This window comes from Brassica oleracea, chromosome C8, assembly GCF_000695525.1.
Source record: "Brassica oleracea var. oleracea cultivar TO1000 chromosome C8, BOL, whole genome shotgun sequence".
NCBI classification, from domain to species: domain Eukaryota; kingdom Viridiplantae; phylum Streptophyta; class Magnoliopsida; order Brassicales; family Brassicaceae; genus Brassica; species Brassica oleracea.
The window spans coordinates 33,349,202-33,372,515 of record NC_027755.1 but is presented as its reverse complement, the minus strand read 5'-3'; the positions used below and the strand labels follow the sequence as shown (position 1 = coordinate 33,372,515).

At 36.0% G+C, this 23,314-nt stretch overlaps 5 protein-coding genes and 1 non-coding gene across 9 annotated transcripts in view; 5 read left to right on the top strand and 1 right to left on the bottom strand.

Moving 5' to 3' along the window:
* The first annotated feature begins 2,829 nt into the window (after positions 1-2,829).
* Positions 2,830-5,616, top strand: LOC106312757. 2 transcript variants are annotated; one of them, XM_013750395.1, is made up of 6 exons: positions 2,830-2,943; positions 3,137-3,457; positions 3,520-3,979; positions 4,244-4,554; positions 4,771-5,166; positions 5,312-5,616. In XM_013750395.1, the coding sequence occupies exons 2-5, from the start codon at positions 3,137-3,139 to the stop codon at positions 5,140-5,142; spliced, it is 1,464 nt and encodes a 487-aa protein (XP_013605849.1). In that variant the 5' UTR covers positions 2,830-2,943; the 3' UTR covers positions 5,143-5,166; positions 5,312-5,616. The 2 variants fall into 2 exon arrangements, with proteins under 2 accessions (XP_013605849.1, XP_013605848.1); XM_013750394.1 differs by lacking the exon at positions 2,830-2,943 and having other exon boundaries at positions 2,950-3,457.
* Positions 5,617-5,721: 105 nt separating this feature from the next.
* Positions 5,722-6,398, top strand: LOC106309232. Its single transcript, XM_013746288.1, has one exon. It carries the CDS (start codon positions 5,781-5,783, stop codon positions 6,396-6,398), a length of 618 nt encoding a protein of 205 aa, XP_013601742.1. The 5' UTR covers positions 5,722-5,780.
* A 7,164-nt stretch (positions 6,399-13,562) lies between these two features.
* LOC106312071 (probable pre-mRNA-splicing factor ATP-dependent RNA helicase) lies at positions 13,563-16,727 on the top strand. The gene is made up of 7 exons (XM_013749448.1): positions 13,563-13,917; positions 14,012-14,208; positions 14,294-15,378; positions 15,710-15,835; positions 15,925-16,163; positions 16,249-16,367; positions 16,446-16,727. Exons 1-7 carry the CDS (start codon positions 13,654-13,656, stop codon positions 16,570-16,572), a joined length of 2,157 nt encoding a protein of 718 aa, XP_013604902.1. The 5' UTR covers positions 13,563-13,653; the 3' UTR covers positions 16,573-16,727.
* Positions 16,728-16,787: 60 nt separating this feature from the next.
* On the bottom strand, positions 16,788-19,729 carry LOC106312072. Of its 2 annotated transcripts, none has more exons than XM_013749450.1 (7): positions 19,179-19,729; positions 18,235-18,639; positions 18,043-18,162; positions 17,874-17,958; positions 17,689-17,780; positions 17,537-17,621; positions 16,788-17,447 (listed from the first exon to the last, which is right to left on the bottom strand). In XM_013749450.1, exons 1-7 carry the CDS (start codon positions 19,635-19,637, stop codon positions 16,798-16,800), a joined length of 1,896 nt encoding a protein of 631 aa, XP_013604904.1. In that variant the 5' UTR covers positions 19,638-19,729; the 3' UTR covers positions 16,788-16,797. The 2 variants fall into 2 exon arrangements, with proteins under 2 accessions (XP_013604904.1, XP_013604905.1); XM_013749451.1 differs by having other exon boundaries at positions 17,689-17,777.
* A 306-nt stretch (positions 19,730-20,035) lies between these two features.
* On the top strand, positions 20,036-20,108 carry TRNAF-GAA. Its single transcript has one exon. It is a non-coding gene; the product is annotated as a tRNA-Phe (tRNA).
* A 2,874-nt stretch (positions 20,109-22,982) lies between these two features.
* The window catches only part of LOC106307340 (probable protein phosphatase 2C 49), a 2,147-nt gene continuing 1,815 nt past the window's right edge, over positions 22,983-23,314 (top strand). For both annotated transcript variants that reach the window (XM_013744269.1, XM_013744268.1), the window contains exon 1: positions 22,983-23,305. In XM_013744269.1, the coding sequence (XP_013599723.1) occupies positions 23,147-23,305 (159 nt within the window). In that variant the 5' untranslated portion in view covers positions 22,983-23,146. The remainder of the gene's footprint in view (positions 23,306-23,314) is intronic.

Here is a 23,314-nt window from a genome sequence, read left to right as displayed (position 1 = left end):
TTTTTTTTTTTTTTTTTGATAATCCAGGTATCCGGACCTTAGTCCGACTATCCCACCGCGTCCAACCGGAACTGGCAGGTCCTGGCGGCCAAACGGAAACCATGTTAAATCCGCTGTGGCCGGGTCTCGAACTCGTGATGGCGGGCACCTCAGCCGAGGTTCTTATACCGCCAGACCACGAGACCCGGTTAATATTAGGTTTTCTTTGGATACATTCCATTATTAGTGGGGTCAAGGTGGCTAGCTTTGACAAATAACGTAGGGCATATAATGTAAGTAGATAAATAACAAAGGCTGAACATTTGATTTTATGTGGAAACTAAGAAGTAATTCATATTTAAACGCCTAAGTGCTCAATTCCTTATTTAAACGCCTAAGTGCACAATCCCTTATTTGCAAAAAAAATTCAGGAAGTATCAAAATCAAAAGTGAGACAAAAACGCCTAAGTGCCCAATCTCTTATTTGCATAGCATAAGATTTATAGAAATAATATTAAGCACTGGGAGTAACGATAGAGTGGTTTCATGACAGTGTTCCATGAAGGAAACTAAGCTCTTCGGGCCTTTCTTGTTGGGTTTTCTGACCGGCTGACCCCTTTGGATCAGTAAATCTTCTTAGAGGCGAGTTTAGAACGTAGGCATTCACCTCCGCCACTGTAACAGTCTCCAGTTTCCTAACATCATTGTACTGCGTTATATTGTAGGTCACTGCCAGATGTGGCACCCAACACCAAAGGATTCATGGTCGACCGTTTCAGAATCTCGAGCTCATCAACAACATTATAGCGTCCAAAGTCTGTTATATAAACACGTCCACTTTTGAGAATATTACTATGTCTTGGTTGACATTAAAACAACACTTGAAGAATAGAACAGAAATTACTGACCTTCCTACGGACCAGTACCAGCATGTATGGTACCAAACTTGAACCTAAAAGCAAGGAAAAAAACGTCAAAGCAAGGCATAGGCGCACATAATAGGAACAACGCACACAAAAATACATAAAAGCTTCTAGATGAAAGAATATCATACCCAAAATGTGATTTTGGACGAAGACCTCTAATTAGGCCAAAATCGACACATTCTGCACACCATGAGCATATTTGTTAAGTGTAATTGACTTGAGAGAAACATAAGTTAGAAAAAACAATTAAATGAAGGCTGAGAAAGCAGCGTGATAAAAAAGAAACCAGCTGCTGTACCCGGATTAGTGATTACCAGCGGCAGTGCAGGTTGGTTGGAACCACTTGTGACCTTGCCCCTGAAATAGAGGGCTGTGTGAACCCTGGGTCATGCTTGTTTAAATCATCAAATATGCTCTGCTAATCAGCGTTCTTAAGACCCTGCCTGCATCAACACCACAAAACGGTTCGGAGTTAGTGTCCGACAGTCCAAATATTTATATATATATATATATATATCTATGTGTTAAAGATGGTGTCATGATCCTTTTCATCTACACCCAGTCATGTGAGTATGTAACATGACTTTCAAATAGATGATACTGTGCCCAGGACTCTGCCTTCAAGCTAATTGTTTTTTAGAGATTAGACAACCTAAAGTACCTTTCTAGTCGTAAAGTGAGCATTATATATATAAAGTAGAATAGCATAATTGAAGCACCTGATTCGGTATTGCACTTTCATGGATTCAGCTTACCATCAACCTCCAAAATGCAAGTCAGAAGTTTTCCATCTAAATTCTCATGTTTGAATACATGAGAGCCGACAACACCGGAACTCAGCAATTGTTCAACTCAGCAACACCGTCTTCTCGGAGTACCATCTGCAGAATAAAAATAAAGGATGCAATTTAATGGTTTTTGAGAGATTTATAGAGCGAACAAAAGATTTCTTATAAAGGGAAGTACTTGAAACAAAAAAAAGAAGGTAACAATCAGTGATCCAGAGACCTTTCAAAAGAACAAAAACAATTTCATACCAAATATAAAGAACAGAAATAAACAATATTTGCTACTGCTCAAGCTATATAATTCACTTAAACGAAAACAAATGATAAAGGAAACAAATACGATCAAATACCATATGCAGCTTATGATTTTCTCTTGCTTCGATGGTGTGAGGAATCTACCGGTGTTGAATCTCGCCATTACCAAAACCTCTGAGTTATGGATGGTGCAGACGTTATGTAGATCGGATCGCCGCTCTAAGCTTCTGTCGCAGCGCAGAGGAAGACGGAGAGGGAGCCTTAATCTCATTTTGGTTTCTAAGGGGTTTGCAAAAGTTTGGGCCAAAATAAATAAAAGCCCAGTTTAAATGAAAGGATGTAGAGACCGGCAGGAAGCAAAAATCGAAAATATCCTGGTGTGTCGACACGTGTCACGAAATGCCTCATCCACCACGGTGACGTGGCAGCAGGAGAAGGGAGAATACCCTACTTTATTATTATAGATAGATAGATAGATAGATATTGCTTCAAGGAATCTATATTATAGTGATGACAAACGAAGGTCATATGACTTAATGATGTATGAGTTTTATATAACAAAGGAATCAAATATTACTAAGTGTTTTGTAAGATTTTGATGACCTAAACCAATGTTTCTTTTTCTTCAGGTAAGCACGGCTCTGTATTTACAATATATAGATATATCCTTTTGTTTCCTTCAAACAGAAGAAGTCGTATGAGTTTTTCAGAGCATGTACAAGATTAAACCTTACTACTTAGTTAAGTAGTAACCATAGACTTTATAGCCTGAAGTTGTATAGCTGAAAACGACGACGTATAAGATCAAAACGTCGAGATTAATTGACGACGTTTGCTTAAGGGTGTATGATGTTATTTTCGAGAAATCAAAGGATCAAAAGGAGAATACTAAAAACATTGGATTTTGTCATTTCTTACGAACCCTAAGCTAGTCGTCTCCTTCAGCGTCTTCTTCTCGTACGCGGTCGCCCATTGATTGATTCGCAATTGGAAAGGTAAACCTTTTATCCAAGAAATCTAGACACACTCTTCCCGTTCGCTTTCTTAGCCGCCTTTTTTGATTCTTTGTATCTGTTGATCGATTGAGCCTTAGTTTCTTATTGGATGTGTGAATCTATGCTTCCTTTTGAGAGACTCTTATTGGAAATTGAAAGCGAGAGAGAGAGTTGTGATTGTGTTTGTATTCAGATGGAGAGCACAAGGTCAGAAGACCCAGAGATTGATGACGACTTTAGTGAAATCTACAAGGAGTACACAGGTCCTGTGACCACCACCACCACCACCACCACCAACGTCCAAGAAAAACCTAAACTTCCTGAAGATAATAAACGTGATGAAGAAGCAGAGCAGCAGGAGCTCCCTGACCCCAACTCTGTACCAACTGATTTCACCAGCCGAGAGGCTAAGGTCTGGGAGGCTAAGTCCAAAGCCACTGAGAGGAACTGGAAGAAGAGGAAAGAAGAGGAAATGATCTGTAAGATATGTGGAGAGTCTGGTCATTTCACTCAGGTAAACTATCACTTACTCCTTTGTACTTTCATTATTACTGATTGTTAGTGATGCTTCTTTAGGGATGTCCATCGACGCTTGGTGCCAACAGAAAGTCTCACGAGTTCCTTGAGAGGGTGCCAGCTAGGGACAAGAACGTTAGAGCTTTGTTTACTGATAAAGCTGTGGAAAAGATTGAGAGCGAGACCGGATGCAAGATCAAGATGGATGACAAGTTCATTATCGTCAGTGGGAAGGACAGATTAATCTTGAGGAAAGGTGTGGATGCTGTTCACAAGGTTAGAGAGGAAGGCGAGGCTAAAACTTCTTCTGCCTCTCACAGGAGCAGATCCAGGTCGCCTAGAAGAACTTCTGTTGCTCCACCACCTCCACCGCGTGCTGCTCGAAACCCTGAACCTCTGAGACAGCAGCACCCGCCGCCATCCCATGGTTCATCAAGCTTCTCAGAGCGCTCTGGAAGGCAGGATAAGTTTGTGGATAATCGTGTGCGCGAAGAGAACCGTGTACGAGGATCTCCACAAGGTAGGGCTAGGATACAGGATAGCTTAGAGAACTAGTTATTGTTTCCTTTTAAAGTCTGTTTTACGAGAAGTTGACTGGTCTTTTCGGTTATTTTTGCCGAAAATGTACTCTTCTTGTCTTTGTTTTGCAGCCAAAGGTAAGTCCTTGTAATTCATTTCTAATTAAATAAATTAGTTACTGAAGTTTTTGCCTTCCACAAGTCTGCATGCTATTTTGGTCGAGTGATCAAAGCAGTTAACAACATTATTATTCGTTTTTATGAAGCTTACGGTAGTGACAGAGCTCGGAGTCGTTCCACACATTCGAAATCCCCAGGGAGGCCACGTTATAGTGGATGGGATAAACCGTATGAAAAGCAAAAGTATGAGGTGAGTGGTTACAGGTCTGAAAGATGGGATCAAGAGAGAATGGGTGGTGGCTCTGGCTCAAGAGACATTCAGATGAGTCATCAGTTTGAACGCCCTGCTTTCCCTCAGAGTTTAGAAGAGCTAGAAATGGAATACACGAGAGATGTGATGGAGCTTGCAAAGAAACGCGATAAGGAAGAAGATGAGGAGAACAACAAGCATCGTGAGGTAAGAGATCCCAGAAACTGATGTGTTCCCTTTTAGATTCAAAACCGTGTTTAGGGTTTACTGTCACCTCAGAAATGGCAATTCCTGCAAATTTTTAGTTGCTCGTATAGTATTAGATGGCAGCAGACTTTTAGTCTCACCTAGTCTCCTTGTGAAAATGCAAACTCTTTCGTGAGGAACTTCAGCTTCTGATATGAATTTGTGCCGAGTTTTTAGACAATGCGGGAACTGAGAGAGAGTTACATGAAGAAACTAGCTGGGCTAAGGGGTATGAACGCTAAACATTGGGAAGAGTTCCTTCAAGTAGATGCTCAGAGACGTCAGGAGCAGCAAGCAAGGCAGAAGCAGATCGCTGGTCAGAGTTATGGTACTAGTAACTATAGACAGTTTCCTTATGCTGAGTTTGATGATGGTTACTCTTCCAACCCTCCTCCCTATGCTGGAAACAATGTGCCAATGGATTCTGAAGGAAGATATCCTCCTAACCATGTAAAAAACTATCCTTCGAGGCATCAAGACAACAGCAGCTATGGTGGGTTCCAACGCCAGAGGCGTGAAGACTATGGAAAAAACTTCAACCGCTATTAGACCAGAGTGGTCAGCTCTTGTTCGGTAAGTTCCCTGTTCGAAGACAAGTTAGTAATGTTCTGCCCTGGTTCTTGGAGGTTAATTATGGTTTTGATTGAGTAGCGGATTCTTGAAGTCTTATCTTCGTCTCTCTACTTTGTGGCTTAAAAAAGCTTTCTGAAAATTTCAGGGTTTTGCTGGAACTGGGTTACTACAAACAGGTGCGACCGAGGTTTGTTAAGCAACTCTTTTATCTGGCAAGGTTGAGTTTATATCATCTGTATCCGTGCAATGAGCACCGTTAACCGTTAGCTATTATGTTTCTCATTTGGGTTTGTTGTTTACATTTCAAGAGATATCTTACTTGAGAGTAGCTATAAAACCATTTTCATTGTAAACACAAGATTGTTTTTACAATTAGGCGTTATCTCTTTTTAAGAGTTGTTTGTTGGGAAATGGTTTCTGTGTGGCCAATGAATAAATGGTTGATGATCATTGACAGTAACAATAGTAATGAAATACCTCGTGTATCTGAAAAGTCGAGACAGCTTTTTATCTTGCATGCATTCGACTTTTAAGTCTCTTCGTTTTCTTCTCCAAAGGTTGCGGCTTTTGCAATTCCATTGTACGTCTATATAAAGACTTAAAACGTATATACAATGCTTGCATCCACTTGTTTTCCCTATCCCTTTCCAGAGATGTCTTCGTCCATTGTTGATCTTGGAGTGGCTAGAGTTGAAACGACTGTCACTAGAGAAACCAGCGAAATCAACCGTCTTGTCAAGACATTCTTGTCTAACAACCTTAACATGAAGAAAATCATTGGTCTTGACACAGAACGAGCAATGAAGCCAGGAAAGCTAACTAAAACCGTCTTGCTCCAGCTTTGTGATGGAGACCACTGCTTAATAGTTCAGCTTCACCCCTATGATTATGTTGAACTTCCTCTCTCACTCTTCAATTTTTTCAACCTCCCTGATTTCACTTTCGTGGGGATTGGCATAAAAAAGTCCCTGATGATGCTGGAGAGTGAGTTTGGTTTGACATGCAAGAATGCTGTTGACATCGGACCTGCCTCGTGGTACCTGACCAAGAAGGCCGCTCATTTGAGCTGTAAGATGGATGATATTCTTCCGACTCAATTACCAACAAGCCCTGTCTTTGAAGACTGGTGCACACATGCTCTCAGCAAGGACCAGATCAAGCTTGCCGTCTCGAATGCTTACTTGGCTTTTCGCATTGGAATCTTTCTGTTGGCTGGTTTTAAAGTTTACTGAATCATATCATCTGTGTTGTTTTTCAGTCCTCTACATGCATGGTCGGTCATCGTACCTATGGAACTTCGAATCTTATATATTAAAACAGAAGTCACAACTTTGATTCATGTGTGATTTTTAAAAAAATAGACCTAATGGACCTATTCATAAAATGTCATGTTACATTTAATCTTTAATCCTATTATTTTAAATTTTGGGCATACCAGAAATTTTTATTGGCTATCAATAATTGGATTTAAACAATACATGATTCATTTGATTTATACATAGTATAAATTAAATAGATATAATTTAATGTTGTAATATTATACTTCTATATGTTAATTATTTAAATATTTGTCGATGTTAGCTTTTAAAATAAATAAGATGATTTTTTTTTTAAATAACAAAACTCATATTATCTAACAATAGTTAATTTTTACTACTTTAAACCAATGAAAATTTTTTTTACACTACATAGTTTATTTTAAAAATTAAACAAAAATTAAATGTTTATTTATTTACTCGATAATATAAATCTTTGAAGCAAAAATTTTAATTTTTTAAAAACTTTCTAAATTTGTGAAATGTTACAATATCTTTGAATATGACAATAAAAAAATAGTTTATTAATCTTTATATATATAGTTACGATTTTAATAATGAAATAATAATCCGAAAATATATATATAGAAGAAGATACAAATATATGTGAAAGTTTGAAACAATCTTTTCAATAAAAAAAATATACCGTAAACTTATTATATTTTAAAAATTGATAGACACATATATATTATAATTATATACCAATTTAGAAGTGAAAACAAAATGTTTATATAAAAATAAATGAAAACAAAAACCCGCGCGGTTGCGCGGATCGAAATCTAGTTTTTTTTATTTGATTCTCATTGCATTCACAACACGTTCACATATTGTTCCTCCAAGTGTTCCGATATTAAAGTGATAACTAGATCATAACCTGCGCCCAGCGCGGAATGAGTGATTAAAAGAGATTATTACTTTTAATCTATAGATATTATAAAGTAAAAATATATAGTCACAAATATTAGATATAATAAATATTGAACGAAATTATGCAGATTTATATAATGTAGTTTTTTCAAAAAACTTGTGTAATTAGTTAGGTGTAATTGAAGTATATTATATGGAAATAAATCTTTACGCATAAGCAAATAATTAAATAAATTTATTATAAATTTAAGATAAAACAACACATAGGAATATAATTATTACTTTCATAATAAAAATTATGATAATATGAAACAAAACATAAGTAATATAATAATAAAATACGAAAGCAACAAATTATAAAGAAACAAATAAAAAAACTGATAAAACCACAATTGATGTGAAAAATGTCTTTAGAACTCTAGGTTTGCAATCCTAGAAAGAGAAATAACAAAGAACTCAAAGCTACATATTTATATACGTTAAATTAATCTTCTGAAATCAATCTCACCCTAATTATATAAAATATTCACTAATTATTATCACAAAACTTGCGCTTCAATCCCCATTAAAAACTTGCCTTAATACACGATATAATAAATCAAAGAACATCAAATTAGGTAAATACTATCATACACAAATGATGTAATCAATTCACTTTATTACCCAGCTTCCTTGCCACTTTGTGTGTCTTCTCTATAGTTAAGCTTCAGGGAGAGTTGTGCATAAGCATTTTGAAGAATTCCTGAGAGAGTGAGGTAACTTTCTCAAACGAGTTCTTTTCACAAAAATAAATCAGTTCATGAGTAGGTTTATAGAATGAGAAGAGATAAGATCATGAAATGGTTCTAATGGTTTATACAAGTTGCAATATTTCAATATTTGTGTTTAAATTTCTGTCTTTTGATTTGCTGATACTAATCTTTGTTCTCTTTACTTTGGTATTAACTACGTTATGATTCTTCTGCATTTGGCCTGAGGTTTTCTTCCTCCAGCTCCTAAGTTCCTAACAGTCTTTTCCTTTTTCCTTAAAAGGGAGGAATAATGAGCTAGCTTCTGCCATCGTGAAACTGTGGAAGAAATGTGTTACTGCAATCAATTAATTACTGTTTATCGTCTTTATATTTTGTTACGCACGTAAATACAGAACAAATACAGAACGGCAAGGCATCAACCGGAGACTTCAGAGGCTACCAGTATATACTTTCACATAATAATTTTGTGTTTTTCTGAACTATTAACTACACATGTCTCTAGAAAGTTGCTTACTCTTTCGAAAGCTAAAGTCTCGAAGGCAAAACATGTTACAAATATTTCTTTTCTTTTTTTTCTTTTATAGGAGAACCTCATGTGAAAGAAGATAAAGATGACATCTATCAAAGATATCAAATCTCTTGACATTAAAACTTAAATTTCTATCAAAGATATCAAATCTCTTGACATTAAAACTTAAATTTCTATCAAAGATATCAAATCTCTTGACATTAAAACTTAAATTTCTATCAAAGATATCAAATCTCTTGACATTAAAACTTAAATTTCTATCAAAGATATCAAATCTCTTGACATTAAAACTTAAATTTCTATCAAAGATATCAAATCTCTTGACATTAAAACTTAAATTTCTATCAAAGATATCAAATCTCTTGACATTAAAACTTAAATTTCTATCAAAGATATCAAATCTCTTGACATTAAAACTTAAATTTCTATCAAAGATATCAAATCTCTTGACATTAAAACTTAAATTTCTATCAAAGATATCAAATCTCTTGACATTAAAACTTAAATTTCTATCAAAGATATCAAATCTCTTGACATTAAAACTTAAATTTCTATCAAAGATATCAAATCTCTTGACATTAAAACTTAAATTTCTATCAAAGATATCAAATCTCTTGACATTAAAACTTAAATTTCTATCAAAGATATCAAATCTCTTGACATTAAAACTTAAATTTCTATCAAAGATATCAAATCTCTTGACATTAAAACTTAAATTTCTATCAAAGATATCAAATCTCTTGACATTAAAACTTAAATTTCTATCAAAGATATCAAATCTCTTGACATTAAAACTTAAATTTCTATCAAAGATATCAAATCTCTTGACATTCTTTCGTATTTGTTCAGAATTTAATTGTTATAATATTACTTACATGTTTAATTTTGTCACTCTTTCTTTACAAGGAGCTTCGAGATCACATAAGCTCCAATGTCACAAAGTGGCAGCTTAGAAACGTTTCTTTGAGCTGATCGAGGTAATTATATCACATGCATGGCTGCTAAAAATAACCTTTGTCTGCTTTCTAACCAAAAAGAGCATCAGTCCTATTATATTTGATGTTGTTTTCTTTATATGCCCCATATCCAAAGCTCCTTGCAAATACAGATTGAAAACAGGGTGGTACCTACAGATGATGTTGGAGAAACAACAGAAGTTACAAGAGACCCATGAGCTTTTCCTCAGTGACATCGCCAAAGCAATGCAATGTCACATTTGCCGCATCCGAATTTGGTTTCAAGACAAACTGTGAACCAAACTGAATCTGCTTTGGTATCAATTAAACTATATCAATTAAACTAAGTCCATTCAATTATTATTTTTCAATTCAGGTACAATTAAGGAAATATTTTATGTTGGAAAAATGAAGATACATATATATATATACATTGGTATAACAGTCCATATAAGAGAACACAACAAAGAAGCTAGGTTTTTTATCTGTGTGTATACTTAGAAGTAATATAGAGCTCAAAGGTTAAGAATGTGTGGAAGTTCAGTTAGACAAACTTTTGTCTAAACCGAGAAGAAACGACTACAAAAACAAGACAAAGATAACAAGCTACCACACATAACCAGAGAATATTAATACATTAACATTTAAGGTTGATTTTGTTTGGCTAAACATGTTTAGTGGGAATTATTTTAGATGGTTTGTTAAAACTCAGAGATTCAACAATACCATTTGGGTTATAAGAAAATTGCCTTTTCTTTGCTTCGAAGCTCATGCAACACAACTGAAGTAGTGAAGATGAGCATCAACACTACTAAAACCTTATATCTATTATTAATATTTAAATAAGTCACTCTTTTGTTTAGCTTATTATGATATTTATATTTTATCTTATAAATAATATTAGATTCATATAATATACTAGCTAATTTTCTATTTATAAAGTAGCCACACTACAATGATTATTTTAAACAGTATTATGTTATTTTAATTAGACATGTGAGTATTTGGTCGGTTTGGTTATTATTAAGGTATGTTAGATTATATATATTTTTCTGAATTCAACCATAATATTATTATTTTTATAAATTATATTTTTTTGTTAATGCATTTAGTTTAGTTATTTTGTCTTAGATTTGTAAATTTGATAGAATTATATATGATTTGATATATTTTGTATTGAGAATTGAATATAAAAATTAAAGTATTGATCAATTTAAAATTTATAATCTCATGCTTATATATAAATTTTCAAAATAATTAAATCATAACAATTTAATTAAAAGTTCACTTTCATTTATCAATGTATCTTGAGTCATTCTGTAATTTATATGTATAAAATAAAAAAATATTATAAAGTTAATTTTTTTTTATAAGAATCTAGATTGATTTGGTTATTCATTTTCAGATATATTGAATTACATTTCTCTTTAAACGGAATTAAAATATTTCTGATAATAATTCGACCAAGTCAGATTAGTTTTATTCATTGCATTTAGTTAAGTTCTTTATCTAAGATATGAATCTATATTTTCATAAAAAAAAATTGAAATTCATAATTTTACTGATCTTTTTAGTTGATATATTTTGAAAAAAAAAATATAAGGAAAATGTATGTTTTTTTGAAAATTAATATGCAAAATAAATAAGTATATCCAAAAAATACTTACATAATTATAAAAAATCAAATAGTTATTATTTTAGTGTACAAAATAAATATTTTAATAGAAGTGTTTAAGTATAAGATAATAAGTTGCTATATTTTCAAAAAAAGTTATAAATTCATTCAGCTTTAGATAGTTTTAGAACTAATTAACAATAAACCAAATAATTAACCCAAAAATACTATGTTAATTATTTTGCTTCTGCAAAGCACACATCTCACGACATAAAGTTGTCTTCGCCACATGCTAATCAAAAATTAATAAAATTAAAGCATATAAGTTTTCAGCCTTAAACAATATCTTCTAACTACTTTCATTAATATTAGGGAAATTAATATTCCATTCTATTTAAGAGCTCCAATGGGGGTTCTACCCACTGGAGTTCTAAACTTACCATAAATGTATATGTATATATTGCATATGTGTATGTAGTTGTGGGATCCATTATTTTGTGGAGAACTCCTCCAAAATCTCTTAAGATCTCTTAAGGAACCTGATTTTACTTCAACAAAAAGATGAATAATGCTTCATACAAATTTGTAAAGATAAAACCAGAAATAAAAACAATGGAACCAAAGTCTACGCCACCATAAATCCACAACTTGATTTAACAAATCCAATGTTTTCGGCATAATTTCTTTCACTAGCCTATGTTCTTTATATTTTGACATCATGTATTAATATTATTCTTTGCTTAACAAAAATTCTATAATAATTCTTACTTTTATGATACACCAAGTAGAACCACTAACCATCTCTGATCAATTATATAATTTATTTTTCACTCAACTCTATTCAAAATGAGCAATACTAAGTTTACTCTACCATTATGTGCAGATTGATACTTATATACATGAATTTAGCGTTACAAATAAAATTTACGCCCATATGAAATCATCAACAAATCATTAACAAAATGGAACCCAAAATCTTATCGTACTTTTCATGTACAAAGTTTGTAGGTCTTTTTGATACAAAATGATGAAACTATCAAAAAAACATATTCATATTTATCTAAACAGAAAAATATATAAATGCATAATCTCGCGGACACGAACCTAGTCTTAGCTAGAAGATAGAACAACAAAATCATGTGATATAATTTTTAAAATCTGGATACATAATCTAACTTTCTTTATATACAACCGTAATCGCAAATGAATGCGTAATGATTATAAAAAATCAATCAATTAAACTTAGGAATTGATATGTAATTTAATTTGTCCAAGCAGAATAATCCAACTTTCTTCTTATACAACCGTAATTTTCGGTAAATACTTAATGACTTAAAAAAGACAATCAATGAAAATTTTGAATTGATATCTAATTTAATTTGTCCAAGCGGACTAATGAATTTTCCAAATTCAACATAATAACATACGTAGCTAACCGGTCAAGGTTATAGCTTAATACATCTTTTGTTCAATATAACTATACCTATAATGAATATGTGAGGTTTATATAAAAAAAATTAACATATGACCATTGGACAATAAGGATTTCTGAAATAAGAAAATTAATACAAACCGTATAGAGCAAGCAGTAATATAGCTCCTTCTACATTTTGAAAATATTGAAATTGCCTTATAGTTGATATCATTTAAGTGAGACGAACCTTCTTATAAACAAATTTGTACTTGAGATTTATATATTCTCAAAGATGATAGGCGCTTCGAGCTATATTCGATTTTTATTTGTACTTATATTGTAAAGATGATAGGCATCTCGAGATAGATGAGAAATATTTCTTGAACTAAAACCTATGTTATACTACTTTTACTAAAATATATATTTGTATCTACTTGATGGATATAGAAACATAAGGAGACTACAAAAATCAATAATAAAAGAGACTTTCTATTAATACGAAGGAGGCCGCGTGAGAAATGGGTAATGAATGATCAAGTGAGTTATCGGTTATATAGATAGGAATCATATAATATATTATGTTAAGCTATATTGTAATGAATAATGACAATATATGTAATTAGTCTAAGGAGGAAAAAACTTTTAATTAAAGGGTGTGAGAATGATTCTAGTGTTGACACCTAAAAATTGGAATTTGGTTAATAACACATGAGGTCAATGTTAATTTAAAATAATGCTACTCAAATAACAAAAGGGGAGGTTTGCAAGATGTGACCTATAATTATAAATTAATTAATGTTCACATTTTGACCAAGGCGAAATGAAAAAGATAAATCATTTGACCAGGCCTCTGAAATATATTACGGGCCTACAATTAGCCCATTAACGGGCCTTTCTTCAGAATAATTGTGATAAAGAATATATTTATAAAGATTTGGGGTCAAATTGAAACTTCCATAATTTATCTTTAGACGCCGCCCCTCTCTTTCTCTTTAAAACACACGCCGAACCCTAGACTTTTCATAATTTATCTCATTCATGGGTACGGAGAGAAAGAGGAAAGTCACCTTATTCGATGTCATGGACAATCCATCAGCTCCGAAGGTCGCCAAATTCAATGGTCTCGGCGACGTTGGAATCAACAAATGGAACGGGAAACCGTATTCAGCTAAGTACTACGAGATACTTGAGAAACGGAGGACTCTGCCAGTGTGGTTGCAGAAAGAGGAGTTCCTCAGTACGTTAAAAAACAATCAAACGATAATTCTCGTTGGAGAGACTGGTAGTGGTAAAACCACTCAGGTAAAGTTTCAATCTTTTCTGTAGACTTTGGGAAAAGTTTTTAGCTTTTAGGTTGATTTGAGTAGCTAATAGTGGGTTTTGTTTAATTGTACAGATTCCACAGTTTGTTATTGATGCTGTTGATGCTGAGAGTTCGGATAGGAAGTGGTTGGTTGCTTGCACACAGCCTCGTAGAGTTGCTGCCATGTCTGTGTCCCGTCGTGTCGCTGATGAGATGGATGTTGCTATTGGGGAAGAAGTTGGTTACAGCATTCGTTTCGAGGATTGTAGCAGCCCCAGAACGGTCCTCAAGTAAGCATTGATTGTCTCTCTTAGTTTCAGCTTCTTGTCGTTTTAGTTTGTGTGATTTGAATCTAACCATGAACTTAAATCACAGGTACTTGACTGATGGTATGCTTCTGAGAGAAGCAATGGCAGACCCTCTTCTAGAGAGATACAAAGTGATTATTCTCGACGAGGCTCACGAGAGAACTCTCGCCACGGATGTACTCTTTGGTCTTCTGAAAGAGGTGTTGAGGAATAGACCTGATCTCAAGCTGGTTGTCATGAGCGCAACTCTAGAAGCCGAAAAGTTTCAAGAGTATTTCAGCGGCGCGCCTCTGATGAAGGTTCCCGGTAGGCTTCACCCCGTGGAGATCTTCTACACTCAGGAGCCTGAGAGAGACTACCTCGAGGCTGCTATTAGGACTGTTGTGCAGATACACATGTGCGAGCCTCCTGGTGATATTCTTGTCTTCTTAACTGGAGAGGAGGAGATCGAAGACGCATGCCGCAAAATCAACAAAGAGGTCGGTAATCTCGGCGATCAAGTGGGGCCTGTCAAAGTCGTGCCACTGTACTCGACTCTCCCGCCAGCGATGCAGCAGAAGATATTCGATCCTGCTCCAGAGCCTGTGACAAAAGGTGGTCCTCCTGGGAGAAAGATTGTGGTGTCGACCAATATTGCCGAGACCTCTCTAACCATTGATGGGATTGTCTACGTCATTGACCCTGGCTTCGCCAAGCAGAAGGTCTACAACCCCCGTATCCGTGTTGAGTCATTGCTTGTGTCGCCGATATCAAAGGCGAGCGCTCACCAGAGATCAGGTCGTGCCGGTAGAACGCGGCCCGGAAAGTGTTTCAGGCTTTACACGGAGAAGAGTTTCAACAATGACTTGCAGCCGCAGACGTATCCTGAGATATTGAGGTCGAACCTTGCGAACACGGTGCTGACACTGAAGAAACTGGGGATAGACGACTTGGTGCACTTTGATTTTATGGATCCTCCTGCGCCTGAGACACTGATGCGAGCCTTGGAGGTTTTGAATTATTTGGGAGCACTGGATGATGAAGGAAACTTGACGAGGACGGGTGAGATTATGAGCGAGTTCCCCTTGGATCCGCAGATGGCAAAGATGCTGATTGTCAGTCCTGAGTTCAACTGCTCAAACGAGATCCTCTCCGTTTCGGCAATGCTATCAGGTACACTCCCGTTGCTTTTGTTCTTTATCATCTTGCGGTTGGTATCTAGATGTGGGTAGGCTTAAGCTTGCTAGTAGTTTCCGTTGACATGATTGTTTGTGTGCATTAGAGCTCAAGCGTTACATAATGTGCATTAGTGTCTAGAGGTAAATAGTGAAGTTAGGTTGTCATCAGCAGTCTCTAGTCTTAAGTGCTGATGATAGTTGCAGTTTCTCAGTTATTCTCTCTCATGACGGTATCAGTCAGTCTCTCATGGCCTCTTCTATACATCTGCTGACCTCTTCTTCCATGGACCCTCTCTCCCTGTGATAAAACACAATTGTTTCTTTAGTACCGAATTGCTTTCTACGGCCTAGAGAGTATCAAAAAGCAGCAGATGAAGCTAAAGCCAAGTTTGCACACATTGATGGAGACCACCTCACGTTGCTGAACGTCTACCACGCTTTCAAGCAAAACAGTAAGTTATATCTATCCCTTTTTTACTTTCTTCGTCCTGTCTTGTTTAGCTAAAGGAATAACACTAACAACAGCCTTGGTTTCTTGTAGATGAAGACCCGAACTGGTGCTATGAGAACTACATCAACAACAGGGCAATGAAGTCTGCGGACAATGTTAGACAGCAGCTGGTCAGGATAATGTCAAGGTTCAATCTGAAGATTTGCAGCACTGATTTCAACAGCCGCGACTACTACATCAACATAAGAAAGGCCATGCTTGCCGGTTATTTCATGCAAGTGGCGCACCTAGAACGCGCTGGGAGTTACTTGACCGTCAAAGATAACCAAGTATGTTCTTTACATTGCTCTTTCTTGTGAAGAAGATGCTCTCTTGTGTATGTAACTGATGGTAAAAACAACTCTTGTTTTGCAGGTGGTTCATTTACATCCATCCAATTGCTTGGATCACAAACCGGAGTGGGTAATCTACAACGAGTATGTTTTGACTACAAGGAACTTCATCAGAACTGTGACTGACATTCGCGGTGAATGGTAAGTTCTTGTTCTTTCTCTTCCTTTGGGAGTTTTTCTGAATAGAGTACTTAGCTTTTGTGGTGTATGAATCCGCAGGCTAGTAGACGTAGCTCCTCATTACTACGATCTTACCAACTTCCCCAACTGTGAGGCGAAACGTGTCCTCGAGAAGCTTTATAAGAAAAGAGAAAGGGAGAAGGCAGACAGCAAGAACCGCAAGTGAAAGGATCGTCGTCATCCGATGTTTTGTCTTTACTGAAACGTTTGTTTACTTTAATTGATTTTCAAATGTGTTATCAATGAATCTGACTATTTAAGACCAGACACACACAAACGTTTTTACTTAAACTAGTCGAAGTTATCATCATTCTGCGAACATACAACAGACAAGTCAAATAGCTTATTACAAAAACATCTTTAGATATATTATTAGCTTATTGTGTAATTATTATTTCCATGGGGAAGTTACAGTTTCCTTAAACTCCTGCTCCACATTCTGAACCTTTTGGTCGAGAATCTCTGCGTAGGACTGCATCAGAGCTATCTCCTTATCCTTTGCCACTTTCTCTTCCTTGACCAATGCTAGTTGTCTCTGCAACTCAACAATCTTCTTGGGCAATTCTTCAATATCGTCTTCCAACTTCCTTCTTTTGTTATCATTCTCTGTGATCTCTCTCTCAGCAACTTTCAACTCTTCCAACGCCCACGTCTGGCTTTCTTTAACGGAGAGCAGCTTGTCTATCCGAGAACAAGGTGCGGTAACGTCGAACCCGTGTTCCTCTAGCTTGAGAAAACACTCTTTGATCCTGTTTATCTCAGTCACTGAATCGTCCACTTGAATATTATTGACTTTCTCTAACAGTCCAGTGAACTTCACCATTGCACCAATGGCGTCTCCTTCACGTGACTCCTCCTCGCACTCCAGCAGTGGATTGAAATGTGGACGCTGTGGCATAGCTTTGAAGATCTCCATTGATTCAAGAACCTTCCAACACGGTGACTTCTTTACAAAGGGCAGAACCATTGTTGAATCTTTCGCTTTAGGAGTTTCCACAACAGCATTATTAAGCATTGGATCACTAGCAGCGGCAGCCACACCTACACGTTATCATGGCAAGAAGCATGTTTCAAGAATCCAAAGAAACAAAATGGCGCTTGTTTACTTCATTAAAGTGAAAACAACATACCAGTCTTCTGTTTAGGCTCTTTGCTTATGAACTTATGTGGTCGTCCTCTTTTCCTCTTGTTTCTGTTATTCGACTCTTCGTGTGCCTACATAGACTCAGCAAAATGAATAACCGACAAAGTGTAATGTTTACCACAAAACTAATATATTCACCTTCTCTCCAACGGAATCATTTGTAGAGCCCTTTTGTTTCTTCATTGTCTTAAGTTTCTTCCTTTGAGGTTTTGCCTGCAGAGTTGTAGCTACTACACCCAGGACTATCGGTGAGTGAAACTCTTTAGCTGGATACAAGTAACAACAAAACAGAGTTCCAAACCATCAAATTTTGAACCACTTACTTTCTGCTATCTCCGGTTTCTTAGAGACTAGAGTGTTCTCACTGATCACAACATTAGCCATTTTGCTTGCTATCTCTCCAGATGACTGGTGCAGAAACAAACACACACAAAAGTTGTTATAACCTTACTTAACTATTGCGACTGTTGAAGTAGAGAGAAACTAACTCACAACTGGAGTTTGAGGAAGATTCTTCACAGTAGTGCCACTAGAAGAGCGTGCCTTCCTCACTATTACCCTTATGCGAGTTGACTCTTCAGCTGCATGTGGACTCTCCTTTCTATCCGAAACCTAAAAACCAGACACACACACATTCTTATTTCTCAATGCATGTTCATTCTCCAAAAAGATGTACAACTTAACCTTTTCTTTTGTTTGCCAGACTCCATCTTTCCACTCCATAGTTGGTCTTAACAGCGAGTGGTCAAAGTCTTCACTCTTCTTGTTCCGACCCAACAGCACAGTGTATCTATTATACTCACAGAGAACCATGCTTACTACACTTGGACACCATCCAGACTCGACCAGGACATCCACATTCTCCATCAACCCAAAAGGTCTTGAACCAAAAGACGGTGGTGAAGGCCTGATCTTGGAGTAAGGAACGTTTATCTTTCTGCATGCATTTTCTTCACCGTACTTCACCAGCAATGTCTCATCTTCATTCTTCTTTATGATTATAGCCGGAGCCCAAATATCTCCAAAAGGTTCCACCTTTGTTCTCACTTCCACCTCCGTTCCAGAGCTAAACTCTGACTCAGTCAATAGCTTCATCGCCACCCACACACACACACGCAAAATAAATAGTGAAATGAGTTTTGATACCAACAGATAGAGCTGGTCGTTCGGTGTATTCGGCTTTTTGGGTTGGTTTATTCGGTTTTGGAAAAATGCTGCTGAAGTAAACCGATTTGGTTTTGGTTTGGAATTTGGGTTAGTTAATTCGGTTTACGGTATTATTATTTATTCTGAATTAAACCAAAATCGGGGTTTATTCGGTTAATCTGGTAAAAACCAAAAATTGGTTATGCAAACTTTGATTTTTCTGGGGTTTTCTCGGTTTATTTCAGGTTATATCGGTCAATTTGGTTAATATATTTCAAACCGATCGGTTTTTTGTTCGCCGAACCAAACTGAACCGGTTTAAACCGATTAAAAAAATTTGGCTGATCGGTTTATTGGTTCAACGGACGTTAAACCAAAAACCAAAAATTTTGGTTTGTTCGGGTCGGTTTTCTTCGGTTCACACCGGATGCCCAGCGCTACAACAAATATGGAAACTTGAACAATAAAAGCAGAAGACCTACTCGTTTCTCGCAACGAAACCACTCTGCATCTTTCCAAACCCAATGTGGCCGCATGTCCTTCCTTTCAACCTCGATGACGTCAGGTTCGAATCTCAAGTACACCAAGAAACGCTCACCCAGAACTTTAATCACCCAACCAGACCACCAGCCACCTTTGTGAGCAGCGTCAATCATGTCACCTTTCTCAAAACCAACTTCAGGGAAAGGATCCGGCGGCGGAACGGGACGGATCAGACGGTGGAAAGCGGTGGTGATCAAGGGAGGAGAGTAGTCTTCGTTGGACAGAGGGTTCAAGTGGAGAACAGAGAGCTTCTTGCGCTTGGATGAAGCAAGGTTTTCTTGGAGGAGACCGTGGTACCATACATTGCCAGTGGCGTGGTAGTGTTCGTCAGATGAGACTTCGATGTAGGAGCCTGTGGAAACGGCGAGCTTCTCCTTTCTCCCAGTAGTTGAAAGCATGTTTTGCTTATTATCACTAGAACCAGAGAGATTGTTGAGAGAAGAAGATATGAAAGAGAGAAAGAGAGAGAGAGATCAACGCTTTACTTTAGTGTCATGTCCTTGAAAAAAGAGGTAGTGTTGTTTTTTTCTCTGCTGCGTACTAATTATGATTTGATAGGTAACTGTGTAGCGTGTGTAGTTGTGCCCGCCCATTGGTAAGACAAGTTTTAAAACCCATCAAGAAACAATATACATCTCCTCCAATCACATTTGTGGCTCACTTTGTTGTAATACGGATATATAATAGTATAGTTTATGAACTTTTATATGATACATCTCTACAATATACTTTCAAATGGTTTTCGAAGTAAGACCGGAATCGTTAAATTAAGCTAATTCATATTTAGTAACAAATTGCGGGGATAGCTCAGTTGGGAGAGCGTCAGACTGAAGATCTGAAGGTCGCGTGTTCGATTTTCGCTCACCGCAACATTTTTTATCAACAATAGACTATTGGGCTTGGGCCTGATAGTTTGATAGCATAATTTAGCCCAGATAAATTAAAAAGGGAGAGATCTGACAGAGAATTTTAATATTTTATGGGCTATTATTGAGCTCGACATCGTTACTATTACGGCCGGTTTTTAATTTGGTAATATTGTAATGAAGGTCGCGTGTTCGATCCACGCTCACCGCAACATTTTTTATCAACAATAGACTATTGGGCTTGGGCCTGATAGTTTGATAGCATAATTTAGCCCAGATAAATTAAAAAGCGAGAGATCTTACAGAGAATTTTAATATTTTATGGGCTATTATTGAGCTCGACATCGTTACTATTACGGCCGGTTTTTAATTTGGTAATATTGTAATGAAGGTCGTGTATACGGAGGAATTAATTATGGGTACATAAGACAGGCCCATTGGCTTGTGCACCCAAGGAATTGGCATGAACTTAACGGGTACTGTTTGATGGTAACATTCAAGACCTCGTAATAATGGATTGTAAAGTGATTTTAAGTGAAAGCAAACATCATCGTCAACGTTGTAAATGGCCAACAAAATATTGAATAATAAAAAATTATCGTTCAACTCTACATTTAACATTTTTCTATCTTGCTTAATGATCTTCATATTTCAACTTATACATTTCTTTTTGTCAGCTTTTTTACGCTCTTAAACAACGTTCCCTGATGATCCACCAACCATAACGAAAGTATATATTGAGCCAATTGGTTTCAAATAATTCATCAGTCAATTCGGCTGGAATTGTCGAAGTTTGTTCCATCAAGTTTTCGTCGATTAAGGCCCGTTAGGAATTCGAATGGGTGATGCAGCAGATCATGCCGAACAAATGCGGATCATGCAGATCAGATTAAGCATAACAAATATCAAGTTAATTTAATAAATTATTGTAATTTAAATACGAATTGAAATTTTTAATGAAAATTAAATATCTAAACAAAACAAAAATTATCATAAATAAGTAATAAATATAATGTTTAAAAAAACCCCAAACCTAAATTGTGATTTTACCCCTAAATATCCAAAATTAACCAAAAAATTAGAACTGAAACGTAACCGAATTAGAACAAAAAAATTATCGGATATTAGACGGTTCTTATAATTGTTACGTGAACCAGCCCAAAACCAAAAAGAACTGAACCAGATCCAAACCGAATTTCATAAATAACCGAACGGTTCTTATATATTTAGTACCGAAAAAAACTAAAATTCGAAAAAACCGAACCGAAAACGGAATGTTCAGAATATTGTCAATTTTATATATGTTATTGTGAATATATATATTCTATATATAACATTCTTTAAGCGTATTTTTAGAAGATAATTAATGTATAACAAATATTATAAGATGAACTGTTAATTGTTTTATTTACGTTAACTATCATTAATAATAAGATTATTTAGTGTTGTGATATATATATATTATAGAATACAAAAACAATGTGTATAAAAAATTGTTACAAAAATTATGTTAAATTTATGCATATGTCAAGTAAATATATGAATATATATATATATAAGTGCTTATAAAATAATATATAATTTAATATATATAATATCATTTTACATATAAAAAATGTCTTTAAATTATTATATCTGAAAACAAACAAAAAAGCAAAAAAAAATAGTAATTAAGAGGATTTTTGGTTTATGCATAAAAGTGAAGTTTATGTGTGGCTAAAAAAAGTAAATAAAGTCATGCTATTGGGTTTCTGTATACGGGACAGCCTCTTTTTTCTCTTTCTATGCAGTACATTTTTGTTCACGAGTAAAATGTTCTGCATACATTTTATTAGTTTTTCTTGTTCTGTATCTGAAATTGTGAATGGGTAGTAATTGCAGATTGAACTGCATAACAATTCCTCCCAGCTTTTGTTCTGATTTTTCTCTGCGTTGCATTCAATACCTAGGTACCGCCACTCATCATTCGTCATCAACGTGGCGACATTCTCCGCGTCATGTGATGTTATTTAACTCATCTAATATCATATGGTATATAGTACCAGCAGCAAAAGCTTAGCTGACTCATATATGCTGATGTAGTGCTGATTAACTTTTAATTCTTATTGGCGAAGTATATTTTGGGCTAAAGACAAGTTCTAGATCAATATTTTTAATTGGTCATCAGACTTTCCACGAAACACGTTTCACATTTTAACAACACGTTAGATCTTGATCGAGTCTAAAAGAAAGATTATCCGATAAATAATTGGACCTCTTGTTTTTTCTTTCCTCTTGGTCAAAAAAAAAAAAAAAAAAATGAAAACGGTGAAGAGGCTAAATGCCACTAAATGATTCGTGACAAAAATTAAAACACGTAACCAAAAAAAAAAAGACAACTGATGATGTGTCAAGACCAACCGAAGGTGGGACCCAACTCATCTCGGCGACTCCAGATAGATCTATTTTTTTGGGGGGGGGGGGGAATACCGTCAATTCACGAAACGCCAGTGTGGACACAGACAAACCTTTGAAGATTCTAGCCGACAAAGTTCTTTATTTCGTAAACCACCCCTTATTATCTAACACTGTGACAGAAACCTCCCCGTTATTTCTGAGGAAGTCCTCGGTAGTTGTTCGTTCACTTGTTTGGTAAGTTTCCGTCTTCCGACGTCGTTTCGTGTACGCGCGTCAAATCTGAATCTCTTTTATAACGACACGTGGCATCAACAGGGGCTTAGTCTTAGCCGTGTGTAATCCACAAACTAAACACCGATAAAAATCCACATAAGATTGTCTGGTTCGCTAACATGACCGCCACGTGTACAAATCCCTCACCGGTTACCCAGTCATCCACGACTCATTTTCTTCGTACATATAAAAACAGAGGAAGGCAAAGGAGTCGGAGAATTTTCGTCTTCGAGGGGAAAAAATAAATACGCTAAACTTCGAAATTGTCAAATCTACTTCGAGAACAAGTTAACGAACGGTGAATTCGAGTAAAAAGCTGATCTGGTTATAACTTTTAAAGTGAAATTGATCGTGAAAAAACAGAGAGAGAGATGGTAGCAGAAGCAGAGGTTGTGTTTCAACAGAGTTTGCCGGTGGTTCTGGATATTGACGGGGTTACTTCCGCCGTCGTATCTCCGCTTTCTTCTCCGAAATTGGGTATCCGTCGGTCGGCGGCGTCGGTTTCCGGCGGTTTGTCGACTTCTCCGGTGGTAAGTTCT

Excerpts from the sequence above, each read along its gene's own strand:
- LOC106309232 (XM_013746288.1), top strand. The coding sequence starts at position 5,781 with ATGCTTGCATCCACTTGTTTTCCCTATCCCTTTCCAGAGATGTCTTCG.
- LOC106312071 (XM_013749448.1), top strand. The coding sequence starts at position 13,654 with ATGGGTACGGAGAGAAAGAGGAAAGTCACCTTATTCGATGTCATGGAC. Across the intron at positions 13,918-14,011 it reads GTAGTGGTAAAACCACTCAG|ATTCCACAGTTTGTTATTGA; the intron begins GTAAAGTTTCAA and ends TTAATTGTACAG. Across the intron at positions 16,368-16,445 it reads ACTGACATTCGCGGTGAATG|GCTAGTAGACGTAGCTCCTC; the intron begins GTAAGTTCTTGT and ends ATGAATCCGCAG.
- LOC106312072 (XM_013749450.1), bottom strand. The coding sequence starts at position 19,637 with ATGCTTTCAACTACTGGGAGAAAGGAGAAGCTCGCCGTTTCCACAGGC. Across the intron at positions 18,640-19,178 it reads GGTTTCGTTGCGAGAAACGA|CTATTGACTGAGTCAGAGTT; the intron begins GTAGGTCTTCTG and ends GTGGCGATGAAG. Across the intron at positions 17,448-17,536 it reads AGAGCCTAAACAGAAGACTG|GTGTGGCTGCCGCTGCTAGT; the intron begins GTATGTTGTTTT and ends GATAACGTGTAG.
- LOC106312757 (XM_013750394.1), top strand. The coding sequence starts at position 3,053 with ATGTGTGAATCTATGCTTCCTTTTGAGAGACTCTTATTGGAAATTGAA. Across the intron at positions 3,980-4,243 it reads TGTACGAGGATCTCCACAAG|CTTACGGTAGTGACAGAGCT; the intron begins GTAGGGCTAGGA and ends GTTTTTATGAAG. Across the intron at positions 4,555-4,770 it reads AGAACAACAAGCATCGTGAG|ACAATGCGGGAACTGAGAGA; the intron begins GTAAGAGATCCC and ends CCGAGTTTTTAG.